This window comes from Marmota marmota, unplaced genomic scaffold, assembly GCF_001458135.2.
Source record: "Marmota marmota marmota unplaced genomic scaffold, marMar, whole genome shotgun sequence".
Classification (NCBI taxonomy): domain Eukaryota; kingdom Metazoa; phylum Chordata; class Mammalia; order Rodentia; family Sciuridae; genus Marmota; species Marmota marmota.
Genome location: NW_026000048.1, coordinates 15,611,953 through 15,639,375, shown reverse-complemented (window position 1 = coordinate 15,639,375; position 27,423 = coordinate 15,611,953). Strand labels below are relative to the sequence as shown.

Here is a 27,423-nt window from a genome sequence, read left to right as displayed (position 1 = left end):
TGAGATCAATTTACAACTCAGAATGGATCACTAAAAATATATTAAAAAGGCAAAATGCTTGATGTTATCTGCTTTTAGTTTTTAACAAATTTTAAAAACAGTCCAATTAAGAGTTGTACCTTAGCTTTCGGCTCAGAGGAGGTCAAGGTGCAACTCTCTTGGTCATCCAGAATCGGGGTTCATTTGACACCAGCCACCCCCACCATGCCACCCAAGTTTGACCCCAGTGAAATCAAAGTCATGTACCTGAGGTGCACCAGCTGGGAGGACGGTGCCTCGTCTGCCCTGACCCCCGAGATCGGTCTGTCTCCCAAAAAGTTTGGTGATGATGTTGCCTAAGCAACTGGTGATTGGAAGGGTCTGAGGATTACCGTGAAACTGACTATTCTGAACAGACAGGCTCAGATTGAAGTGGTACCTTCTGCCTCTGCCCTGATCACAAAAGCCCTCAAGGAGCCACCAAGAGACGGAAAGAAACAGAAAAACATTAAACACAGTGGTAATATCACTTCTGATGAAATTGTCAACATTGCACGACAGATGCGTCACTGATCTTTAGCCAGAGAACTTTCTGGAACCATTAAGGAGATTCTGGGGACTACCCAGTCTGTGGGTTGTAATGTTGATGGCCACCACCCTCATGACATCATAGATGACATCTATAGTGGTGCAGTGGAGTGCCCAGCTAGTTAAGAAGTACATGGGAGAATATTTTAATAAAGGATCATCTGACAACCAGTGGGCTGCATCCTTGAATGAGCTGGCTCGTTGCTTGGGTGGTCAGTGTGGGCCCCAGTGACAGAACCTGTAAAGTATTCTGGTCACAAATTCTGCCCTATATGAGATGAGCTCAGAAAAGACACTTGGAAAGCTTGAATATTCTTAGCCAGAAAAAAAAAATTAGTTCCACATGGACGTGCGTGGAAAGTAACTCTAACCCCCTTCAATCTATGAGAGGGTCTGGGGCATGGCCCATAAAGTCTTTGAAGGAATCCTGACCATTAATCAGTTCTCAACTGCTCTTGTGAAAATGAAAAGTCATCTTTTGCATTAAAAAAAAAAAAGAGAGTTGCCGCAGTCTGGCTGGGCACAAATCAGGAGCCACTGAAGCAGGAACAAACTTTATTTTTAAACTGCAGGAAAACACTTCACACAGCTCCTGAGGAATCCTCCCGAACGCCTGGAGGCTTCTCCAGGAAACCCCCAGCCGGAAATATCTCTCTCGGAAATCCCTCCTCCTGCACTTCCCCAACCAATGGGAACTCTCGGGGAATCCCCGGAAATCCCCACGAGAACTCCAAAATAGTGCGAGAACTCAAAAGTTGCAGCAGAGGCGGATAGTAATGCCTCGCCTGTCAATCAATACTGTTGGCAAAATGCCAGGGACTATACAGACTCGGCCATGGCTCTCAGCAGAGAGTTGTACCTTAAAGAAGCCGTAGAGTTGGGGAAGCTGAAATTGAGTAAAGAGGGAGCGAGCTGTTGGGGCAAGTCTGGGTGGGCGAGGCCTGAGCAGCAGAAGGCAGAGGCTGGAGCCAGCTCGACAGCCTCCCGGGCTGCGGGGAGGAGCGGGAAGGAGGGCGTGGTCTCGTGTGCTGCCTGGGAGCCGGAGCTGCAGCTCGAGCCCCAAGTTTCACCCTGGGAAGATTGAGGCGGATTCCTGAGCAGCAGAAAAAGCAGCGAAAGCCCTGTACCTAGTGCAGGAGAAGGGATGGAAGGCTCCAGACACATGCTAAGACTCTTTTTTGTTCGCTATAACAAAATTTGTTGTAGTAAAAGAAAGAAGGAAAGGAAACAAAAACTAAGTGGAGACCCCCAGAGAGTTGGGTTAATGAGGTCACTGGTGAAATGACCTTGAGTTGCTGTAAACCACCCACCCTTGCGCAGTCAGGTGAGAGGAGGCCCCTTGGGGCCGAGGAGACGAAGTATCACGAGAAATCAGCCTCCAATGCCCCTCAGAGCACGGTCCACTGAACCGGAGGTCTGTGGGCAGCCAGATGCATCCAAAAAACTAAGGTCTCTTCCCCCAACGTCCCGTGACTCTGTCATCACAAAGAGCAGTGAGCTCGAGGCAAGTGAAGTCACACTAATGAATGTAGCGTCATTAAAAGACAGGAGGGAAACGACCTTTGGTCAAGGGGGCACGCCGAGGAATAGAGCTGTTCCACCGGGAAACGGAAACGTGGAGACAGGCGGAATCCTGAGGCTCCTGCTTTGTCCACCAGGGGGCGGGCTCTCTGGACTCCAGAGAATCCTGGCATCACAGTGCACGGGCAGAGCTGAACTGAGCCACCAAGCCACGTGTCTCCTTCCACACCCAGCGCAGGGAAACCTCGGTGAGCCAAAGCCCACTGACCAGCTGGAGTGTAGAAATTGTACACGCAGGTGCGCGCACACGGTTAACGGAACGCGAAAGTATGCATTAACTCAAGTGTGTTTTTATTAATAAACACATTGTATTAACCAAGTGTAAACGTACTATTAGTACTATTAGTTAATAGTTATTAGTTAATAGTTAATAGTTATTAGTCAATAAAGTTACTACTACTACTACTAATAATAATAATAAACGTACTATTAGTACTATTAGTTAATAAAGTGCTATTAGTTAATAGCATGTGATGGGGGAGGACCCACGAATCCTAAAACAGCTGCTCCAGCTCAGGTTTCTATTTCCTTTGACTTCCAAGGCGAGGGATGGGGGGAAGGGGGGTACAAAAACCTTACCTGTGGGACTTATCCAATCCAACAGAGGGCGTCCTTCACCTTTACAAGTCTTTTGAGCGCTTCGTTGGGGGGCGAGGGATGAGGGAGAGTGCTACGCCTGAGATGAATGGGCTTTTTGTTTTTACCAAGGCATTGGATTGATGGTAGCTACCAAAATTAACATAAGAATATTGCGGAAATGCCTCCTCTTTTTGCAAAGAGTCGAATTCATTTTATCCCTTAAGTTAGATCCGCCTAGATTGACTTAAAGTCCCTAGCCAATCCCCCACCCTTAGCATAGAACCAAGGTTTGGGGCTGATTGTGTGGTTGCATTTCTCTTATTTTCCAAAGTAGTGAGTTTACGTAAGACGGGGTTGTCTGGGGGAATGAGTAATTCTGCAAAATTCCACCAGAGGGAGCCAAATGACTGCCTTAGCGCCTTCGCCGTCGGTTTGGTTTTTCCTCTCTGGTCTCTGCTTGAACTACCCTCTTCTTGTCTCCCTCCTCCAGCGGCCCAAGACATTTTTTAAAATCAGAAGTAATCATAGCATTAGAAATGTACATTCCGTATTGTCTTACTTTACAGACATTAAACAGACAATATTGTTTAGATAAAATGTGATGATTGTCAAAATAAAAGAGAATAGAATAATTAGAGATGGAAACTTAGGGGAAAAGGGATATCGTGGATACACCGTGAGGAATAAACCCAGCCAAGTCTACCGGCCAACCGGGGGTTTATGATTATAAACCACCTGACCAGACTGAGCTGGCTGCTTTTTATATACTTTCGACTAACCTTTTAAGCATTTCTTTTGTTTGTTTTGTTTTGTTTTGTTTTTTGTTTTGTTCTGGGGCTTGAACCCACGGGGGCTTAGCCACTGAGCTACAACCCAGCCCTTTTTATTTTTTGTTTTGAGACAGGGTCTGGCTGGGTTGCCCAAGTTGGCCTTGAACTTGCTATCCTCCTGCCTCAGTCTCCAGAGTCTCTGGATCATAAGCAAATGACACTGCAGCTGGTTTAAACATCTGTTTTAAAAGGGAAAGTTGACAGTGAATTTTTCTTTTTACACTGGGATGCCAGATAGCTCTGTCTTGGGAACTGTACAGGCAAATGTGACTTCCCCACTCTGTCCTACTTCAAACAGATGAGGAAATTTGTCCAGTGCCCTTTGGTGTTTATTCTGTGTGGGCAGCCCATGGTCCAGGAACTGCCAGAAAAAATGACATCTGAATTTCAGCCATATTCTCAAAATATTATCCCTCTTTCCTGATACCCACCCTCGATGTTCCATCCACAGCTGTTAGCAATGGATCCTTCTCTAAGACCCCACACACTATGAAACATGTTTCTGCTCCAATTCTGTGGTACAGCTATTTTAATTCTGACTTCCTTGTCAACTGTCAACTCCTTGAGGAAAGAATTTTGTCTTAGTCCCAGAACCTACCAGGGTGCAGGGCAAATTGTACAACCAAACAATGTTTATGAAATTAATATCATCTCGAACAAGGTGTATAATAATTAGAATTAAGAGCTAGCAAGTATTTCTGGTGCATTAGTTCGCTCTGAGTACTAGCTATGTGTTAACTCATTCAATCCGCAGAAATGCCCTTTGAACCAGATAACAGGTACTCCTATTACCTGCATAAAACTAAGAAGACCTGGAAGATGGGTAAGGAAGATTAAGTAACTCACCCACAGTCTCGTAGTGTAAGCTGAGACTGGAGTTTGAGCCCAGAGGCTGAGGGCAGAGCCTCATGTTCAACCTGATTAGCTCACAATTGATGAAACCTTGATCAGAGTAACATGTCAATTACATCAATGTCTTGAGTAGGACCAAAGACTAAGCCTCTGGAACAAGAGATTTACCCTCCTCCAAATACAGTGACTTAAGGATCAAAAACACTGCTGACTCATGTAATAGTGGAGGGTGAACATTCTGGATCACAGGGTGGCTCTCCTCCATGTGGTCATCCAGAGACACCGGACTCCTCCATTCAAGAGTCTTGCCATCCCCAGGGGCCTTATGCTTTGTGTGACTGAGGCTGAACCACACTGGGTCCAGGTTGCACCTGACAGGAAGGTGGAAGAGGGTGCAGGAAGGCGCATTCACCACCTTAAATGCCCCAACTCTGAGGAGAACTTGGTGACATAGCCACATTGAACTGCTGGAAAATGAGATCTTGCTGGGCATCCACGCCCACAGCTACAAGTCACTTTAATGGAAGGGGAGAAGCAAATAGGGATGTTATGGGAAGTGAGGTGTTTCTGTCACACTTGGTACTTGAGTCTGTGCTAGCCAACATTTTATTCACACTCTCAGAGGACAGATGTCATCTGCTCATTGAATTAGAGGATGATAATAGTATGGAGGAGAGGAAAACCTCTTGAATGGTGGCATGAAAGTTTATAACTTTGGGCAATGGTGTCTAAACTATGACACCAAAAGCACAATCAACAAAAGAAAAAGTAGGGCTGGGGATATAGCTCAGTTGGTAGAGTGCTTGCCTCGCATGCACAGGCCCTGGGTTCAATCCCCAGCACCATAAGAAAAAAGAAAAGAAAAAGTAAACTGGACATCATCCAAATTAAAAACTTCTGTTTCAAAGGTGTCGAGAAACTGAAAAGACAACCCACAGAATGTCAAAAACCCTCCTTTCTAAAATATATTAAAAAATCATTGTGACTATTAGAAAAAGACAACCCAATTTTCTCCCTTTCTTCTTTGCTTCCTTCCATCCTTCCTTCCTTCTTTCCTTTCTTCCTTCCTTCCTTTCATTGGTAGTGACGATTGAACCACTGATCCACATCCCCAGCCCTTTATATTTTTTTTTAGAGACAGGGTCTCACTAAATTGCTTAGAACCTCGCTAAATTGCTGGGGCTGGCTTTGAACTTGAAATCTTCTTGCCTCAGCCTCCTTAGACACTGGGATTATAGGTGTGCGCGACTGCACCCAGAAAATAACCCAATTTTCAAATAAGCAAACTGAATAGATATTTTCCTAAAGATGACACCCAAATGATCAAAGAGCACATGATCATTGATCATTAGGAAACTGCAAACCAAAACAATTATGAGATAGCACTCAACACTCATGTGGATGACTACAAGTGTCAGCAAGGGTGTGTAGAAATTGAAACCCACGTACCTGCCATTGGTGGTGCAAAATGGTGCAGAGCTTTGGAGAACAGTCTGGTAGACAGCTCTTCAAATGGTTAAACAGAGTTACTATATTCTACCCCTTGATATATGCTCCCCTCCAAAAAAAAAAAAATTCACATGAAAACTTGTACACATACACTCACAACAGTATAATTTGTAATTGCCAAAATATGGAAACAACCCAAATGTCCATGAGCTGAAATGGCATATCTGTGTAATGGAAATATTATCTGGAAAAGAAAAAAAAAAGGAATAACACTGACTCTTATTGACTTAAGAAAAGTTTTATTTGAATGTGTAAAATTCATATTAGTCATGACTATTTATGTGAAGAACTTTCAAACTGTATTAGTTCTCTATTATTGCTGCATAACAAATTCCTGCAATCTTAGCAACTTTAAACAGCACACACTGATTGTTGACACATCCATGTATGGATGAATATTAAGCTAAAAGATGAAAGAAGCCAGTCACTTAGGACCACATATTATTTCATGATTCCAATGATATGAAATGACCAGAATAGACAAATATATAGAAATGGAAAGTAGATTAGTAGTTTCCAAAGCTAGGAAAGGCAGATGCTGAGAGTAACAGCTAAGGATTGTGGGGTTTCTTTGGGAGGGTAATAAAAATGTTCTAAAATTGTGATTATAGTAAAGCCATGGACTTGTACACTTCAGATAGATAAATTGTTAATTATATTTCAATATAGTTTCTTAAAAATGATAATCAGCTGAGACAAAGGGCTCAGACCAACGAGATGAATGCTTACAGCTCCACATAGGACCCAGCTCCAGTACCTACAAGCCCATCTCATGAGTGCAGATTGGGAGAGTCATAGCTCTCCAACGTTCAGTGGGCTGACAGGAGGACTCAGCTTCCCAAAAGCTCATAATGACAGTGCTGGGACATTGCTGCCAGGAGAGTCCGGATGCTGAATTGAAGGTTGTCCTTTTCTAATTTTACTTCTGGTAGTTCATAAGAGGTTTTGGTACTGGGAACTCTGGAAAACAGACAACAAAATAGGAAATACACTATTAAGAAAAATAGACATAAAAAATTGACATCTTGGGGCTGGGGATGTGGCTCAAGCGGTAGTGCACTCGCCTGGCATGCGTGCGACCCGGGTTCGATCCTCAGCACCACATACAAACAAAGATGTTGTATCCGCCGATAACTAAAAAATAAATATTAAAAAAAAATTAAAAAAAATTGATATCTTAAGGGCTGTTACTTACCAAGGCAGACCCATCAGGAGATGGCCTGTGGTCATCTGATCAGGCCTCAGGGTCAGGCCTGTTGTGACTCCTCTCTCTGGTGCAAGCCCACAACAGTCACTGGAGCTAAATAGGTAGGGAGGTCCCTCCAGTTTGGAGCCACTGGTTGGAAAGGGATATTGCCAGGCTTCCTGTGGGCATACCAGCCAAGGAGGAAGTGAAGCTGGGCGAGCCAGGAATCAATGGATTTGAAAGAAGAAAGTCAACATAGTGATAGGTGTGCTATTTCTTAAAACCTTCCAGTTATGCTTCTGTATCATAAAACAGTCTCTGACTCCTTTTAGCCCCTAAAATATCGAGTTTCCCTTTCCTCATATGCATTCCTCCCTTACCAAAAATAACCTGAGGACAGATTGGAAAATGTAAACTACAGGAAGAACTATTATTACTGTTAACTCAATTTTGATTTTTCCTTTATGCTTCCTGGCAGAAAGAAAATGGAATTATGTAAGCAATTATTAAATGATTATTTGCTTAATTTAAATGAAACTATCTAAATAGTTCCTATTTAGGGAGAAAGCATATCAAATTTTCAAGGCATGAAAGATTTACCAACAAAATAGCTAAAGAATATGCTACTGCAAATTTTTGTTCCAGAAGACAAAAATTGAGACATGGGAAATTATTTTTCAACAAAGCCAATAAAACTTTTAGTTTTATATTTATGTGTGTTGCTCAGAAGTTTCTGACCTTTTGACTATTTCTACCAAAGCCCCATATATGTTAGAAATCAGCTTAAACTGATTTGGGCTATAATTCAGCCCCCAAAGAATAATAAATCACCAATTCCTTATGTTCCTTGTAGGACTCAGCACTGGGGTGAGGAGTGTCTCCATTAGGGTAGGAAAAGTTTTGGAAACTTGTCAGGTAACACATGAAAAACTTGAAACATGAAACAAACTCAGATGTCGATGTGGGCAGCAGCCTGACACGGCACCTTCATTGCATAGAAATTCCAGAAGGAAAGATCCTGAGAAGAACCACAAGTGGGAATCAAGAAGGGTCAGATGTATGATCTGGAGACACGTCCTTGAGGATTCTGACCACCCTGATCCACCAAGGGGCACGAGGCTTGTGCCATCCAGGCCAGGCTGGTCCTGTGCCAACAAGACCAGGAGGCAGAAGCGGCCACCACACTGGCCTCATTGCAGGACAGCCGGCCCCCACAACAGATGCAGCCCTACCCAAACAAGAGAGGTTGGGGACAAAGGAGAGCTAAATCCCTTGGCCATCCCCGACTTCCCACCCCTCTCTGCATGGCTGGGGCCTCAGAGGGACCAGGTGGCACGGAGGGCACTGCTGCCATCGGTTCCTGGGAACTGGCATTTTTAATCTGCTCAATTAGGAATGTAATGACTGCTTGCTTCCTTTGGCCAGGCTGGCAGGGGAAGTGCACACAGCCACATGTGCTCAGGGCAGCTTAGCAAAAGCTGAGGAAGCACAACTGAAAAGCAACCTCCAATGACATGCATTGGCTAGAAAAAGCACATATGTGCCCAGGTCTTCTTCCTGGTCCTCCTCATTGGGTCGTGACAGCAGGATTGTGGTGATCAGTGTAGAAGCCATGTGTCTCTTTTCCTCACTTCCAAATTGGCATTATAATAGTATCTACTTATGCAGAGATTGAGACAATGAATGACAAGGGCTCAAGCCTGATATCTGGCATATAGAAGCACCAACGTAAGCTGTTACAACTCTGTCGAGTTCCAGTATTTCAGTTTTTCCACCCTTTGGGGGTGGAAAAACATTTCTTGATATAGTTTGGATCTTGAATGTCCTCGAAAGGCCCACATATCAATGATATGTGGGAAGCAAGCAGTTGTTACATTTCTAATCAAGCAGATTAAAAACCCAGTCCCCAGTCCCCAAGGTAGGGCTATCACAAGGTGGTGAAATTGATAAGAGGCAGGACCTAGTGGGAGGAAGTTAGGTTATTGGGGACATGCCCTTGAAGGGAATATTTGATACATCAGTCCCCTCTCCTCTCTCTCCTTGATTCCCAGACAACAAGAGGTGAAGAGGCCTCCTTCACCACATGCTCCTGCCATGACTTACTGTGCTGCCACAGGCTCAAGGCAACAGAGCCAAGTGACCAGGGCCCAAAACCTCTGAAATCATGAACCAGGATAAATCTTTCTTTCTTCTAAGTCATTTATCTCAGTTATTTTGTCAAACTGACACAAAGTTGACTAATATATCTTTCCTGAGATACCAGGGGAGAAGGGTTCAAATATAATACCATGAAGCCATGAAGAAGTACTTAGCAAACCAGTGTCTCAACAACAAGCCAAGCTGTTTTCTGGAACTCTTTGGAAGTTCACGGAGCTCAGAAAACTCAAGGATGTTGCTTCCAGAATTGAAATCACTTACACTCTGCCTCAATAGGAGGTAATGGAGGTGGGGACAGAAAACTGTTCTTATACCCCAGATATTCAGCTTCCTATATTTCCCTACTTGCACCAAGGATGTCCTCCATAGCCCCATGGTTCAAGAATCAACCATTCTGTAACTAAGGGCTTATGGTAGGGAGATAATGATCCATGCCCTAATCCCTGGAGCATGTGGATATGCCAGGTTACATGGCAAAAGGAAATTAAGGATGAAGGTGGAATTAAGGTTACTAATCAGCTGACAGTAAGATAGGGAGATTCTCTGGGATGAACCTGGCAGCCCAAAGCAATCACAGAGTTATTAAAAGTGCAGGAGAGAGGTAGGAGATGTGACTAGGGGAAAAAAATCTCAGGGAGATGTGCTGTCAGTAACTTTGCATATGGAGGAAGAAGGTCTGTCTTGATCTGTTCCACTGCTATGACAGAATACCTTAGACTAAGTAATTTATAAGTAAAATAAATTTACTTCTCACAGTTCTGGAGATGGAAAAGTCCAAGCACAAGGCACCAGTAGACTTGATGAGGCTCACTATTTCCAAGATGGTGTCTTCTTGCTGCATCTTGCATGATAGAAAGGAAAAGGCAAATGCTATGTGGTCACATGGTGGAAGGGGCAAATGCACTTCTTTCCATCTCTATTATAAGGGCCATCATGAATTAGGCATTTCCCCAAGACTCCCAATACCATTTTGGTGGGGATTGTTTCCACATATAAATTTTGGAGAGACTCCAACATTCAGACCATAGCAGAGCCACAAGCCAAAGAGTGTGAGCAGTCTCCTGAAACTGGAAAAGGAAAGAAAACTGATTATCCCCCACTGCTTCCAGAGAGGAATGCAGCCCTGCGTCATCAGTTTTATCCCCATCAAGACCTAGGTCAGATATCAGATCTACAGAACTGAATGATAATAGATTGTACGGCATCAAGTACCAGCTTGTGATAACTTGCTATGGCAGGCACAGAAAACTCATAGTCTTCCTCTGATCATCTGGTGATATCCACTCTACCTCTCAAAATATATTTCTTAAAGAAGTGGCATTTGCTACCTCTATAATCTTTCTTTCATACTGGTGTAACAGACTGGTCAGATGCTGCTAAGGCATCTGTGCCCTGAAAATACAGGGGTGAAATCTCACATGGGACCATCAGTGAAAGCCTGTCCTAGGAAACACAGAATGGCTTAGAGAAGGAGGTCTTGGAGCAGGTGATGTGGGCATGTTCATGGGTTGCCAAGAGCCTTCATGTTCTTCCTGATAGACCTTCCTGGTTCCTTCCTAGCCAGGAACCCTACAGACCCCAAGGCTTAAGAGAGTATTCATATATTAATTAAACTAATTTTCTAAATTTTATTAATCAGGATATGTTGGACTTTCCACCAAAACCTGTGACTGGCATGAAATTGCCAGGACTGTCATAATGAGTCCATAGAACTTCAGGCCAAAACAAAGCCAGGAACTTTCAGAAATCCTGCCCAGTCTTATTCTCAGTAAATGTTTGATTTCTCTACGTTTTAGTATTAAAAACACAGAACCATTTAGAGATCCTCTAAAGAATTAAATAGTTTTGGTTAAACAGTGAGTTTCCAAAGGCCTCGCACAATTTCAACCAAGTTTTAGAGTCTTCATTGTAAAACAGGAACGTTAATGCCTATTTCAAAGAAATATATTTGAACATGCATGAGATAATATATGAAAAGAATTCAGTATAGATCTGCCATATTTCAGATAAGCAAATCTTATCTGAAGTACTTTGGAATGCAGATTTTTTTATTTTTGAATATTTGCATAAACATAATGTGATCCCTTAGGACAGGATCCAAGCATAAACAAAAAGCTCATTTGGGTTTCATGTGTACTTTATATGCATAGCCTGAAGGTAATCTTATACAATATTTTTAATGTGCCTACATTTTGGCTGTGATCCATCACATGAGGTCAGGTGTGGAATTTTCCACTTGTGGTATCAGGTCAGCATTTAAAAGTTTTCAGATTTGGGAGCTTTATGGATTTTGAGTTTTCAGATTAGGGATGCTCACCTGTAGTCCCATTACCATGTCTATAGTTTCCTACAGGCTCCAAATTGTGAATTTTGGAAAGATATTTCAAGAATTGTACCCCTTCAGTATGTAACCTTATCCAAGGGTTGTTTCTGGGCCTTCCAGCTCTGTGGGTGGTAAGGGTTTTCCCCCTATTGTATTGGGAGATTCACTTCAAGATCAGCTTAGATTCTGGCCTGGCAAATGCCCAGCAATATCAGCATCCACTGTGAGCCTTGGAGAATCCCATGATCTGATATAGAGGCTTTCCCTAGTCTGTACCTGGAAAAGAAAAGGCTAAAAGCAAATCCCCTGGAATTTCCTTTTATGGACCAAATGGAGTTAAAGCACATGCTTCCTGATCATGGGAGCATAACTGTTAGAACCACTTTGGAAAAGAATTTGGCATTAAATCTACTGAAGTTAAGGGTATGCACATTCTGTGACCCAAAATGTCCATTCCTAGGTTCATACTCAAAATCTCTACATTTGGACTAAGATGTACAAGAATGTTTGTAGCGACATTATTCATAACAGTCCATATTGGAAACATCTATGGAACAATGAAAAATAGTGGTCCATTCATACAATGCAATACTATGTAACATTTAGTATTGTATAATTATTTAATCTTTTTCTATTTATAAATAATGTTGTGTCAAAGCTTTTTGTGTACATTATTTTTCATATTTCCAGGTGTTACCTTAGAAAATATAGCACTTAAAGGCTCTTTAAATAAGGTGTGTCCTTCATTCAGGACCAGAGTTCAGGAGTGTTCAAACAGGTCAATCCCCGGTCTGTGTAGAAGAGCTTCTTAGAGAGGTGAGCCAGTTGGTCTGTTGTATGGAGCACAGCTCTTCCAGAACTGTTGTTTAGTCTACTGATATCAATAAAAATGAGCTTACATCCTTTTGTATATCTTTCCACTGAGATGCATAACTTGGGTGTTGTAATAGTTAACTTTAGGTCAACTTGATGAATTAAGGAATACAGAGAAACTTGATATAGCATTACTTGGGGTTATTTCCATGAGGGAGTTTCTGGAAAAAATTAGTATGTGAGTCAGTGGACTGAGTAGGGAAGATCTGCCCTCAAGTAAGTGGGCACCACCCAATTAGTCAGGGGCCAAAGAGATCAGAGAAAAGGCAAATGTGTCTGTCTCCTGGTGCTCTTGGGTACACTCTTCTTCCACTTGCCCTTGAACACCAGAATGCCAGGCTCCCTAGCCTTTGGACTCCAGGGTTTACACCTAAAGGTCCTCAGGCCTTCATCCTTGGACTGATAGTTATGTCATCAGCTTTCCTGGTTCTGAGACCTTCAAACTAGGAAGTAAGCCATGCTTCTGACATGACAGGGTCTTACCTGGGAGGTGGAGGCAGGAGGATCACAAGTTCAAGGCCAGTCTGGGCAACTTAGTAAGACCCTGTCTCAAAATAAAATAAGAAGAATTGAGGGGGTAATGCAGTGGTTGAGCACTTGCCTTGATGTGCAAGGCCCTTGATGTGCAATCCCCAGCACAAGAAGGAAGGAAGAAAGGAAGGGAGGGAGGGAGGGAGGGGAAAAAGGAAGGAAGGAGAAAGAAATTAGAAAGCATAACTTCCCAGTATATTTTATGAGAAAGCAGCATTTATATTGGGGTGTGATTAAAGAGACACTTACCCTGAATTTTGCCTTCACTTGGATTACCACTTTACTTGGATTTCTTACCATTTTAGTCATTCCTGGAATCATAAGTATTGTTGCCAAAAGACTGAATCATGTACCTCTTGACAGTTTTGTCAGGTATTTTCCCAAAGGTGCTTATTGGACCATTTTTATTTATTTTATTTTATTTTTTTAAATACTTATTTTTTAGTTGTACAACCTTTTATTTTGTTTATTTAATTTTTTTTATGTGGTGTTGAGGATCGAACCCAGGGCCTCGTGCATGCCAGGCGAGCGCTCTACCGCTGAGCCACAACCCCAGCCCTTCGGACTGTTTTTAAATCATCTGGTATAATAGGTTAGGTAAAGCTAGATGCTGTAACAAACAGTCTCCAAATCTCAGTAGCTTAATGACATAAATATTTAGTTATTGCTGATTGCAGATGAATGTGCATTGGCAGGTTGTACAGGTGAGGTGAATGACACAATCATTCAGGAGCCCAAGTTCCCTCCATCACTTATGAAGGGAATATTTATCCCATTACTCAAGATCTCAGAGTCCTTAAAGGGATCCTCTGTACCTTCTAGCAAATGACAAGAAGAGAAAAAGACTACATAAAGTATTTTAAGGTTTTAAAGAGTTAATGTATATCACTTTTGCCTGTATTTATTAGCCAAGGCTCAATTACAGTCCCACATAGCTGCAGGGGAGGCTGGAAACCTTAGTTTAGCTCTATCCAAAGAAAAGGAAAAATTTAAGTGACCTTATTATAGAGTAAATGCATATGAAAATGATATATTTCTTTTTTTTTAAAGGTTTTTATTTTTATTTTAGAGAGAGAGAGAGAGAGAGAGAGAGAGAGAGAGAGAAATCTTTTAACATCTATTCTTTAGTTTTCGGCGGACACAACATCTTTGTTTGTATGTGGTGCTGAGGATCGAACCCGGGCCGCACGCATACCAGGCGAGCACGCTACCGCTTGAGCCACATCCCCAGCCCGAAAATGATATATTTCTTCAGAAATCGTATATATGTAGTGTGTGTGTGTGTGTGTGGGGGGGGTTCCCCCTGATGTTTCTTAGACTGAATCAGAAGCTCTGGGACCAAGAAATAACAAGTTGAAACATTCGATTTTCATGAATCCTAAAGCTGGGCACCGAGATGGCTTTTATGGTTCCAGCACTAAGGATAACTAACACTTTTCTTTCCCAAGGATTTTCATTATCATTGACCTTACTTTAGATATCAGATTCAGTCTTCAGAGTAATTTTGAAAATCTTTCAGAAGCTGTAATAATTATAGAGAAAGGGCTCCCAAGTTATCCCCCCACTCAGATTTCAACATCCCACAGGGGCGTGGCTGAGCCTGGTATTTTCCAGGTCTTTTTCTCACCAACTTTACTCTTATTCAGAGAAAGAGGATTTTGTAGGGCTATATTGAGTGACACAAAGAGGAGCTAGACCATGAACTCAGATCTATTTGTTTTAGGAACACTGTTGATGTCACCATAGAAGACATCATTTTCTGGGGACAAATGGAAGAATTTCTATCAAGTGACAGTCCCACCCATAGTTGTTGTGTGAGAAACCAGATTACTTTTATCTTAGATACCATGAATAAGGACATTTATTGTGTTTCCCCTGTGTATTGGCTGTTGGGGAGTTCAGAGCCAAAAACTGGATAATCTCTGGCAAGTACAGAGAACTAAATTCCAGTTATATCTCATTTTTCCTATATGTAAGTCAAACATTCTCATTTACTTATTTTCTTTTTCTAGTGAAGTATAATTGCATATGCTACTATCTATTTTGTATGAGCAGTTTATAGATTGTAATTATTAAATATTATATTATGATAGAAAATGTCATGACATTCATGAAAGGCTTCATCATTTAACCCAGTACTGAGTTTTCTCACAGATTTTAGAATAAACTCAATAATTAAAATCACATGTTGCTGGATGCACTAGTGTGCACTTGTAATCTCAACTACTTGGGGGACTAGGGTAGGAGGATCACAAGTTCAAGGCCTACCTCTACCCCTGAGCTACATACCTGACCCTTTTTATTTTTATTTTGAGACAGGGTCTCACTAAGTCACAGAGGCAGGCCTTGAACTGAGCTGGAAAGGCCTCATTTCTGGGCCCAAAGGCAGTGGAAAAACTGAAATACCACCAGGGGGTAGTGTTCATTGAAGAGCTTTTGGCTTTGATACATTGTTATCCAAACTTTTCTATAATAATGTTTAAATAAAATGGTGAAAACAAAACTAGAAAGAATTCAGGCATTCTTAAGACTTTGTAAGACCACTGTTTAGTAAATTTTTCAAACAATGAATTTAATAGGTAAGTTATGAAGATGATTGAAAGGAAAATGTCTAAATATCCATTCAATTAACTAAATTATGTTGAGGATGTGTTTTTATTCCATGCTGTATGCTTTAGTATGCTGCTTCCATTTTACTTACACGCACCCACACATGAAGGTGATAAGCACACACAGGGCAAGATGTGCTAAGAAGGTGTGACCTAGTTTCTTTCAGCCAATAGCTAACAGTTTGGAGGAGGTTGCCTCCACAGGCACCGCCTTACCTTCAGCACCAAGGCCAGCGCACCTGGCTTGCCTGGGCTCCCACAACCTTCCCATGTCCAGAATTACAATAAATATTCTTTCTTAAAGAAACTTGCTTTTCCCACTCACGAACTGCACTTTATTTATTGCTCTTCACAGAGTGGCCATTGCTACCAGCAAGAAAAGTGTTTCACAAGGAGAGATGAAAATGTTCAATTTATTGGAGATGCTCCCTTACACATGAACACACATGCACACAAATACACATTACCAAATGGGCTGTATGCTGATTGAGTTCTGCTCTCGTCACTCCTCAGGAACCCAGCCACTCTTGCACCGGGAGGCAGGAAGAGCATTTCTTGCCATGGTCCTCTTGCAGAGAGATTGCCATGCAAGGACCGAGAAACCGCAAAGGAGGAGCACAATGCTCAGGACTCTGGTTTTCTGCGATTGGCTCTTCCAAACAGCTTTTTATCCCAGTAACAATCTACCAAAACTAAAGTAATAAAAATCCTGTGAGGAAAACAGATCAGACAATGATTCCCATGCCATGGATGAAGAAACTGAGCCTAAGAGTTTCACACTTGCCCCAAATAACACAATGACTCATTGACAAAGATAAACCAATAAATAAATAAAGCGGGGTTTCCAGTCTTTTCAGTTTGTTGTTCCTTGGCTAGATATGACTATTTGCTGACTGTTTCCAGGGTCCGCAAGTCTGCACCTCTTCCTCCAGCTCAATTATCTGAAAACCGAAAGAGTAGAAAATCGAAAATGAGATGGAGGTCAGCGGGGACGTGGGGCCATGGATGGCTGCCATTCCTTGCTTTCTTTTTCAGAAGCCAAAATTGACATTGCCCTTTGCTCAGTGACAGCCCCTAGCCCGCGGCGCAACTCCTGGCGTCTGCAGGGGTCCGCACATTTCAGGAGCTTCCAGCTGCCACTTCTCCTCCGAGGGGTCTCCAGACGCAGAGCTCCGCCAAGTTGGAGCGGAGCAAGGGTGGCCCTGGAGTCGGTGCCAAAGCCTCCCTGGGTGCACCGCCCAGAAAGCTGCTTCCTCTATCTCTGTGAGCGCGGCTGCTCCTCCCGGACCTCTGCAGACTTCAGGGAGACTTGTGGGCAGCCAAGGAACCGCAGGGCCGCTCTGGAGTCCCAGAGAATTGACTACGCGGAGCCAAGGCTTTCCCCAGTTCCCTCGCGGGTTAACAGTCAGTGCCAGGGAGAAGAGCAGGGCTCTCCCTACCCCCTCCCCAAGTGTGCCCGGGCGTGCTTCCATCTGATTAGAATGTTTCTTCCATCTGATTAGAATGACAGTAGCTTTCAAGTCATTCATTTTGAGAAGAATTTTAGTCTTAAAAGAAAAAAAGACAGTCTCACTGTAATTGTGAGTTGTAATAAATGCAAACTTCTGGTGCCTTCCTCTGCAGTATGTAAGACAGTAAAAAATGTGTCTCGTCCAAACTCACCCCCTTCCCAAGCCCATTGTGAAGTCAATCGCTAACAAAGGGGACGTGTGAATATTCAACACCGAGTCTTTCAGTTGTTATTTTCCAGAATCCCTGAGTTGGCCTTTTTTTTTTTTTTTTTTAATTTAATGGGCGAATACCTGTTTAAGTTTTTAAAGCACATGGAAATCGCCCGCGAGCGACCATATAATTTGATTTGCCAGGCAATCTGCAGAGCGATCGCACATCATTTATAATGTTCATTGAGCATTTTGCCTAATTGTGTCTGTCTCTGAAAGGGCAGCGCACCCCCTCCCGACCGCGAGCAGCACAAGTGGCGACATTCCCATGGAGCGGCCGCGCCGCAGCTTGCCACATTCAGCGCGGGCGGCAGGGCCGCGCGCTTCCCCGCCCGGGAGACCGGGCGTGCCTGACGCTAATAGCTCGCGGCTCAGGTACGAGCGGGCGCCTCATTTGACTCCATTCAATTCGCAACCGGCCGCGCTTGCAGGTGTCGCCTTTTGAAACCTCCATTCAGGCGGCCGCTGTTCACTTCTCGCTGCGCTGCGGGTTTTGTAGAAGCGCAAGAATGGGGCTGATTATTCCTGTGCCCACATGCCGCCCCCACACGGCCCCACCCCCGTCCGACTCGAGGCTTCCCCAGCCAAAAGAGGCGTTTAATTAGTTCTGGGGCCAGCGGAGAGCCAGCGTGGCCGACAAAGCCCGGCTCCCCAGGTAACCCCCTTACCCTGTGGCCCCGGGAGGGGGCGCGCGGCGCTGCAGCACCCGCGTTGGGCTGCACGCTCGCTCCGGCGCCGCCGCCATCCCCCTGACCTCGGGCCAACTCTATCCGTGACCCACGGCTTGCCCGCCAGGCCTGGGTGGCCTCTGCCAGCCCCTTGTATGTCCCTGGCGCAATCAGTTCTCGGAAGCTGCGCCCCTTCCCGCCTGTCTCCAGAGCCAGGATAGCCCAAGAGTTGGACACTTGGTGTTCTCTAAGATACTTGGCACCCCTTGTCCCAATTTGGGGAAATGTTGGAACACCTTTCCCTTAATCCGCCTCGGCGTATCAGCACCTCGTGCGGTAAAGCAGGACCCACACACTACTGCAGCGTCTGTGAGACGGGTAATGGCCGCTTGGCCACCGCCTGCAGCCAGCGACGCTCCCTTTGCAACAGCGACTCTGGCGCCAACGCGGGCCCAGAACACGCATACCTGCTGACAGCCCCAAGCGTGGTCAAAGTCACTTGCGCTAAAGGTACAACCTGGGATGACTGGGTGCGCCAAGCAGGGGCCGGCCCAAGGCCAGGATCGCGTCCCAGGGAGTCGTGACTTTAGCTGCTGGAGGGCCCAAACGGAATAAAGCCGCCTTGTCGAAGGGACCAAAGAGGGAGAGGAAGGCTGGGGCCCAGTGATGGCAGTCCAGGAGCTCACGTTGTATGTTGGGGGCGGAGTGGGCGTTGGCCGCAGGACCGGGGAGGAAGGGGTCCGGTCCAGCCTTATCATTTGATTTCCGCGAGCGTCTGCGGACCGCGTCACCCCATTCGTTCCACTCGCTGAGCTCTAAGAACCAGCGGCGGGGCGGGCAGGAGGCCCGGCCGGGGGAGGGCCGGGTGGTCCCAGTCCCCCGCCCCCGCCCCGCCGGCCTAGCCCGAGCACAAGTGTTGGGATTCCCACGGATCGGCGTGCTCTGCGGCTGGAGGCCGGGGCGCCGGGCCCCGGGAGACGTGGAGGACACAGAGGGGTTTGTAGACACGGTGACCTCCGCGCTGCAGTTGTGAAAGGGCCTGAAAGGAGACGTTTATGGTGCATTACCAGTCAAGGGCTCAGGTACCAGCGCCTTGTGTCGGGAAGCCCCAGCGGCCGCCCGTGCTGCAGGTGTCTGCTTTACAATCGCCCCGGGAGGGTGAGGGAGGGCCGGCAGGGAGCGGGCAGGGAGGGGGCTCCAGGCTCGCCCGCCACTCCTGCGGTGGCCTCTGGCTCCTCTGCGGCCATAGCAGCCAAGCCTGGCATGTAGAAGTAGGTCCTGGGGACTGATACAGAAAGCAGCGAGGTGAGGGAGGCCTCCCGGACGTTATTTGCAGGTGTCGCTTGATGGAGAAGGCAGTCTGGAGTGGTTTGGGGCTTCTCCCCAGCCCCCACACAGTTTTAAAGGAAAGATCCTGGCCAGTGCTGTCAGAGAAGGGGCATTTTTGCCCACATGTTGGGTTGTTTGGTCCTCCAGCGGCCTGCCTTGACTTGACTTGAACTTCCCAGATAGATGCATCATCTCCTTGTCTGTTTCTCTGTGCAAGGCCATCACTACTTTTCTTTGTGCCATCTATCATTACCTTCTGGCTAAGTAAAGCTGAGTGCTTTTCTTAAAGAGAGAAGTTGGACCAGGGATGGTGAAAAGACTAAAGATTGGGAGTCTGAAATCGATTGTTTGAGAAGAGAATAAAGCGGAGAGTCGTAAACTTCCCACATAGACCCACCCTCTCCTTGTCTGTCTTTCTACGCAAAGATGGACCGGATCCTGGACGAATTTAGCAGTTGGTCTTGTGTAAAGCCGTGATCCCCTCTCCAACGCAAGTCACCCTCTGCCCAGAAGAAACCAAGGAAGCTGCAGCGACTACGCCCTCAGTGGGTCACTCCTATGCTTCTCTTTGCCCAGAAAGGCTGAGCAAGCCCAAGAACTCAACCCCTCAAGTTGCCTTCTAACTCAAAACCTCAAAATGCTTTTCCTATTAGGGAGGAGATTGTGAATGAAGTCTGAACCAAGGGCTTTCCTGATTCAAATACTGAGAAAGAAAAATAGTACACAAAATACTGCCCTGATAGGAAGAGTGTTTGATGATTTTCAGTGCTAACGTGAGAAAGGATGAAGAAGACAAATTCTGTGTGTGTGTCTGAAAGGAACTTCCAACGGTTCTAGAGGTTTCCTTAAGGTGTCTAATTTTAGCTGGTAATTTTCTTTTCTCTGTCACCACCCTCATTACTTTTCTTTTGTTCTGGTATTGGGAATTGAACCCAGGGGTGCTCTACCACTGAGTTACACACCCAGCCCTTTATATATATATTTTTTTTAATTTTGAGGCAGGGTCTCACTAAATTACCCATGCTGGCCTCCCATCATGATCCTCCTGCCTCAGCCTCCTGTGTAGTTGGGATTACAGACATGCCCCACTTATTTTCCTTCCTTCCTTCCTTCCTTCCTTCCTTCCTTCCTTCCTTCCTTCTGTCTTTTCTTTTTCTTTTTTTGAGACAGGTTCTTGCTAAGTTGCTGAGGTTGGCCTTGAGCTGCAATTGTCTTGCTTCAGCCTCCCAAGTCACTGGGATTACAGGTGTGCTCCTCCATGCCCGACTCCATCAGTACTTTATTTGTGTCATTAATCATTAGCTTTTGACTGAGTAAAACCGAGTCATTTTCATAAAGAGAAAAGTTAGCCAGGGATGGCCAAAAAAAAAAAAAAAAAAAAAAAAAAAAAAAAAAAANTCTCTTCACCTTTAATTCCATTGATCCTCTAGGAGTGTTCCTGGTCTTACCAAAAGAAAACTAAAAGGTCTTTGTGTTGAGAGAGAGATAAAAAAAAAAAAAGATGATTGTGTTTCTGAAAAAGATTGAGAGAAGAAGGGGGAGTTTAGCTGTTTGGGTCTCCTCACCTGGATTCAGTACGCAACACTCTGCATTCAGCTCACACTCACACTGAAATTTTTTAGTCATTCTTGCCGGTAACTTCCATCTCCCCCAATTTAAGGACAATTTACAAACCTTTTCTTGCCTAAAATTGCAGAAATAGTTCAAACATTTGTCTTCATGTCAAAAGCAGACTCCCAGGTCTAATTTTTTACTTCTTGTATAAATAATTATCACTTCTTTTACTGCCCCACAGTCAGTAGTCACAGGTCTCTCTCCAAAATCTTGCTCCAGTCTGCCCAGCCAGCTGGCCACCGCAATCTCAGCTCCTCTCCTGATGGGTCTTCCTCAATGCAGTCTTGCTCCGTGCCCATCCATTCTCCACATTGCAGCCGAAATAGCCTTTCTAAATGGCAAACTTTAGCATGCTGCTCCCCCATTTAAAATCTTTTGTGGTTTTTCATTCCCTGATTATTTATAAATTATAAACACGTGCTACTGTATTACTCAATCCTGTGCATTGTAAAGAATACATAAGCTGCAAATTTAAGAAAATGAAATAAAAATATAAATGATAGTTCTAACATTTTCTTCCCATAATCCCAGCAGAGGTTATCCACTCTGGAAATGACTTGTCTATATAATGCCAACCTCCATAACACAGGATATAGGGGTTTCCTCATTCTAAACTGAGGATATTCATTTGCATCCTTATCTTATCTCTTTATTTTATCCTTAATAATTCCCTTTATTTCTTCATAATAATAATCATAATCATTCATAATAATCATTCCTTGTTTCAAGTTTATCTCTATTTTTGCTCTGCATTCTCACTGGTCTGGAAGCTCCATTAAAAAATGATCTGATGCATGAGCAAGGAGTAGTGGCTCACGACTATAATCCCAGCTGCTGAAGAGGCTGAGGCAGGAGGATAATGAGTTCAGATCCAACCTCAGTAAAAGCAAGGTGCTAAGCAACTCAATGAGACCCAGTCTCTAAATATAATAAAGAATAGGACTGGGGATGTGGCTCAGTGGTGGAGTGCCCCTGAGTTCAATTCCTGCACCCCTCCCACAAATGATCTGTTTCAATCATTGATATGCCACTAGTTGTTATTATAGTTTCCAGCACAAAATAGGCACTCAATAAATGTGTGATGCACAAGTGAATTTAGTACTTCTATTTTCTATACACATATTGGAAAGCATAGAAAGCTTTCCATAGAAAATAAAAAGAATGAAGATGTACAAGGTAACAGAAAGAAGCACAGAATAGATGAAGAGAACATCTGGACACCCTTCCAGGTCATGGTGTGTTAACTGGGAAACAATTTTGACTTCTGCATAATAAAAGTAATATATAGGTAGATAGGTATAAATATTGATATTGATATAAATGATAGGATATTACACACAACTGAATAGATACTTGAGGCTTGGCATGGGGTCTAAATGATGTCGGACACTCAGGTTCCTTCTATGTAATTATTCTGTCCTCAACATGTAGCTTTTCAACTCATAGCTCAAAATGGCTGTTCCTACTCCTCCCATTGCCTCAGCATTCCAACAAGGGAAAAGAGGGAAAGTGACAACATAGGACATGTATTTCTTTTTCAAAAACAGAGTCTCAATGATGAGCCTTACTTCTGTTTACTACCCATTAGTTGGAAATTAGTTTCACGGCCACATAGAGATGCAAGGTAAGTTAGGAAATTTTTTGTTTTGTTTTGTTTTTTGGGTGGCCCTGTGCTGAGCTAAAATTCTGGGTTTCTGTTACTAAATGAAGAAGAGGATGGATATCATCAGAGAATTACTTGTTCGTGCAGCATGGGCACTGCTGCCTTCTCAAAGCCTTACTACATTTCTGCCCTTGTAGGTCTGTGTACCCCATGCCTCAAGCCCCATTTGATGTTTGAATTAGTTCAAGTTGTTAAACCAGTGCACATAGGTATCGAGGGGTGTGCAGCGACCAAGGTGCCACAGCACAGGTGTATCAGACAGGCCAGGTGATACCATGGCAGCCACCCTCAAAGCCTGGTGGCTTCACACAACCAGTCTGTCTCTAGCCTTTGCCTGTTCTCTGATGGTTTGCAGAGAGACTCTGATCATCACAGTCCCTTGAGGTCCCTATTGACAGGCACCGGTGTCAAGCTTTTGGACAGCCATTGTAGGAGAAGCAAGAGCATACTATGTACTGGCTTCCAGAAGCTCCATGGGGCAAGTCACATGTAGGGAAGGACAAGCTCTCATCCATCTAGAAGGAGGACTGGAGTGCCAGTGCCCACCGCTACCCCACCCAGCTCTCTAGAAGCTTTTCCTGTTAGCTTCTAGTCACTACTAGTAACTTTGTGAAGCATGCAAAGGGTGCACTGTGAGCCCCTGCCCCTTCTCTTCTCTGCTCAAACCTGTCAGGCTGAAGAGACAAAGTGCCCCTGATGCACTGGGGACACCTAAAGTCAACAACAACACAAACTATCCCTCGTACCTTTCTAAATCAAGGTAGGGAGATCTCAAATCCATGCACACCATGGATTTTTACAGTGGGTTTGTGTTCCAGTCTGGCAAGCACCAAGCTTCTAAAAAAAAAAAAAAAAAAAGACACCAAGGATCAAGGGCATGTGAGAACACAGATATTTTGCCATGAGAGCAACAGGTTTCCAAGTCTGGCAAAGGCTAAATAAAAGTGAGATTCAAGGGACATGAGAAAAATCCCTGGCTGCCCCCCACCTACCAACAAATGCTTTCAAATGAATGCAGGAGGACCACAATGGCTCCCTTAAACAAATTCATTCCTGTGATTTATGGCATTACCTTTCAAGGGTACTAACCAAGTGCCAGAGAGAGAGAGAGTTTGGTTGCTGTGTTTTGCTCGTACCTTAGTGGAGCAGATGTGTCCTTTTATGGCCTCTGGCTGGGATCAATGGCCCTGAAATAATCAGCTTTTAAAGAGGGCAAAAAGGATAATTTGGAGCACGGGGTATTCTTTGAAGACATGGGTCTTGGTGGGGTATCCATGTGGTCATCATGAGGCCACTCCTTGCCCGAGGTGGGGATGGAGGTACAGAAAGACTTCTTGAAAGGCACTGATCCTGGGTGTCACTTGAATTGGAGAGCGTAATGTCCAAGGGCTACTGCACACTTTTGGGCTTTGGAAAAGATGTTTAGTTTCACATTTTTCTCTCTCCTCTGAGGTCATGTTCCCCCAGCACTAACTCAGCTCAATGTCATCCCCCTCCCCCTCTTCTGGTGCTGGACATTGAACCCAGGGCCTCACACGTGCTAATCACATGATAGACCACTAAGCTACACCATCAGCTCCACATCACCCCTTTACAGGCAGAGTCTCAACTACACCTCTTACTACACTGGAGTAGAATTAACTGCTCCTCTCACCTCCTACCCCAGGGATGTGTTCAGGGATGGCAACTACATTGTATTCATCTCTGTATCCCTCACCTTTAACATAGTATCTTGGATGTAGTTGGTGCTTAAAACATTTCTTAAAGGGATCAGTCAATGAATTAAGGCTTAAATCTGGATGTGTAGAACTGGTCCTCAGTATTTCTACATTGCTTATAACTTCGTATACAAGAATGCAAATCAACAAGACTTAAAATTAGATTTAAGCAATTGCTTGGCATTATATAGAACTAGTAAGCTCCAAGGTGTTCTACTGGGATACAGGAAAAGTGTTAGAACATTGCTTATATTTTTACTCATCTTCTTAAAATTTCTTTTTGCACATGTGTAAAAATGTACTGAATGTATTAGCAGAGTCTTATTTGTATGCTATTTTAAACGCATAAATGTATATAGGAAACAAGAGCACCTACTCAAAAATGGTAATTAGCTATGTCAGGCTCAGCTACTTGGAAACCTGTTGCTCTCATGGCAAAATATCTTATATGTTGTGGGGGGTAGGATGGAGCGTTTTTGATAATGCTCCAAGTTTTAATTAGAAACATAGCTCAAGACTATGTTGGTCTGTTTCCCTTGAACCTAGCTGTGGTCATACAATGGTGCAGAACAATGAAATATGACTAGCCATGATGTGTGCGACCTTTAGGTCATATTCCAAAAGAGGAAAGAGGATGCCCTTTTCTTCCTCTGGGATGCAGACACAATGGTAAGAGCAGTAGCAGCCATATTGGACTGAGGGATGAGAAGCCATATTTTAGAAAAACAAGTTACAGGGAAGCTAGTTCTCCAACCCCCACCGTATAAACTTTGGATTTGTTATGCGCAGACAATTATATGAGAGAGACATAATATTATACAGATGCTCCTCTACTTACAGTGGGGTTTCATTCTGATAAATGCATCATGAGTCGAACATATAGTTAAGTCAGAGAAGCGGTTAATGCAATTTAACCTTCCAAACACTGTAGCTCAGCCTGGCCTGCTGTAAACATGTTCAGGATACTTGCATTGGACAAGAGTTGGGCAAAATCATCAAAAAGCCTATTGTCTGACAAAGTGATGTGCACACACGGACATTCTGTAGACATGATAGGGTGCAAAACCCCCAAACACAACATCCAGAAAGCCGTCCACACAGGACTATCACTGTCATTCACCCTCATAATCCCGTGGGTTGAACGCTCCTGGCTGCCACTGCCCCACACTGAGAGTATCACACCATGTTTTCCTATCCTGGAAAAAGATAAAAATCCAAAGTGCAGTTTCTTCTGAATGTGACTTGCTTTCATAGCAGCCTAATGTTAGGAATTTGTGAGTCAGACCACCATTAAGTTTAAGACCCTCTGTGTTTCCATCACTCTTCTATTAGATATTTGTCACAGAAGCCAGAACTTTTACCCCAAATAGTACAAGGTGGGCAGCCAAAAAAGTTTGGAGACAACTCATTTTCACGGTGACTCTTTTACATAGACATTGAGGCTCAAGGAGAAAAATGCCTTGAGCTCTTCACAGGCCTGTGATACCACTGCCCATGGAAGCCTTTTTCTTCTGCACTTTATAGACATTTAAAAACCCAGAGATTGACCACCACGTGCAGGGAAACAGGAAGGCAAGTGGCATGGAGTCCCTGCTGTGTGGATGCAGAATGCCCATGTGCATGACTTCATTGACTTTCCACAGCCGTCCTTCAGATGGACCGGATCACTTCTTTCCATCATCCTAGCCAATGAAACATGAGCTCAGAAAGATTAAATAATGTATCCAGGAACAAACTGCCATAAGGGTGGAGCGGATGCTGAATGTGACTTCAGATTCATGGGAGTCCAAGGTCCACACGGCTCCAACCTGCACTCTTCCATGTGAGTTTCTTACCCTTGAGACCCTTCCTCTGGCATCTCCTCTCTTCTCTCACCTCACTTCCTTTCTACTTTCCTGCCCTCCTTCCTGCTTTCTAACTCCTGAAGCCAGACACGTGTCTTAGATAATCATCTGGAACAGTGTTTCTTAAACTGTGCCATTAACATATGTAGCTATGTATTTATGCATGTATTGACACATACATGTACATGTGCTTATCTCGAAAATCTCCACCTTTGTCATAGAAAAACAAAACATGGACCAATAAAACCATTTATGAGGCTGAGGATGTAGCTCATCTGTAGAGTGCTTGTCTAGCACATAAAAAGGCCCTTGATACAATACCTTACACCTCAAAAACAGGCAAAAACTTCTATGGGCCCTCAGTGTCATAGTAAGTTATTGTTAATATGAAATCATTTAAATATTTGCACGTATAAAATATATATGCATTGCTTTTATGCAACTGCCAAACCCCCAAATACAGAAAATAAAATATCTAATCAATAAAATTCAAATTATCCTCAAGGTGACAGATGATAATGACATTGTCATAATGGCACATGCATCTTACAGAGTTGACACAATGTTGGTCCCTGTCTTCAGTCCATGTGATGATTCACTCTTTACTCCCAGTTTAATTCAACCACCATGACTGCTTTGTCATCTCACCTGTGTGGTCCTCTGGTTTTCTTGGCACAGGCATGATATCAGTGTATTTCTTTAGCTTGTACCAATTCCAGTAGCCCGGTTGGTTCCACTGCAGTCTGAAGCATAAGTGTGAACTCAGAGTCAGGCCCCACGTCCAATGGCAGGACAGGTTAGAAGGTGTCGTGTAGATGGGCCAGAATATGCTCATGCTTTATCGTCATTGTTTTTAAAGATCATCATCTAAATGATGTTGCAAAAGTGAGAAATTGTTTTCATGAAGTTATGCAGTCTTAATTTAAGAAACAGAGTTCTAGAAAATGAGAAGTCCATGGGAATGACAGGTCCGGGAAAACCCATCCTGTTATGGAAATAGTCCCCTTGTGAAGAGGAAACTACTGAAAAATGAGCAGACGGGGATGCGATTGTTTTCTACAACCAGCCTGGCTTATTTTTCCTTCCAGATGAGAAAAACACTCTTGGCTTCTCTGCAGGGCTGATGAGAATGAGAAGGACACTCAAAGCCCTGGTGTGTGTCTAGCAGTGGCTCAGAGAGGGACACTGCAGAGAAGTAGAAAGATTGGCTTGCTTGGATGCCCCTGCCAAGCTGAGGTCTTGCTCTGTCCCTACACTGCTTTTCTGAGG

The 27,423-nt window shown here is 44.0% G+C and overlaps 1 protein-coding gene and 1 pseudogene across 2 annotated transcripts in view; both read left to right on the top strand.

Annotated features, from left to right (window-relative positions):
• Positions 1–16,447, top strand: part of Msrb2 (methionine sulfoxide reductase B2) — a 60,521-nt gene extending 44,074 nt beyond the window's left edge. Inside the window, exon 5 of the mRNA XM_048812707.1 lies at positions 16,111–16,447. Within this exon, the coding sequence (XP_048668664.1) occupies positions 16,111–16,293 (183 nt within the window). The 3' untranslated portion in view covers positions 16,294–16,447. The remainder of the gene's footprint in view (positions 1–16,110) is intronic.
• Positions 190–27,004, top strand: LOC107150328 (annotated as a pseudogene). Its single transcript, XR_001504573.2, has 3 exons — positions 190–701; positions 20,054–20,063; positions 26,959–27,004. The product of XR_001504573.2 is annotated as a 60S ribosomal protein L12-like (transcript).
• The last annotated feature ends 419 nt before the right edge of the window (positions 27,005–27,423 follow it).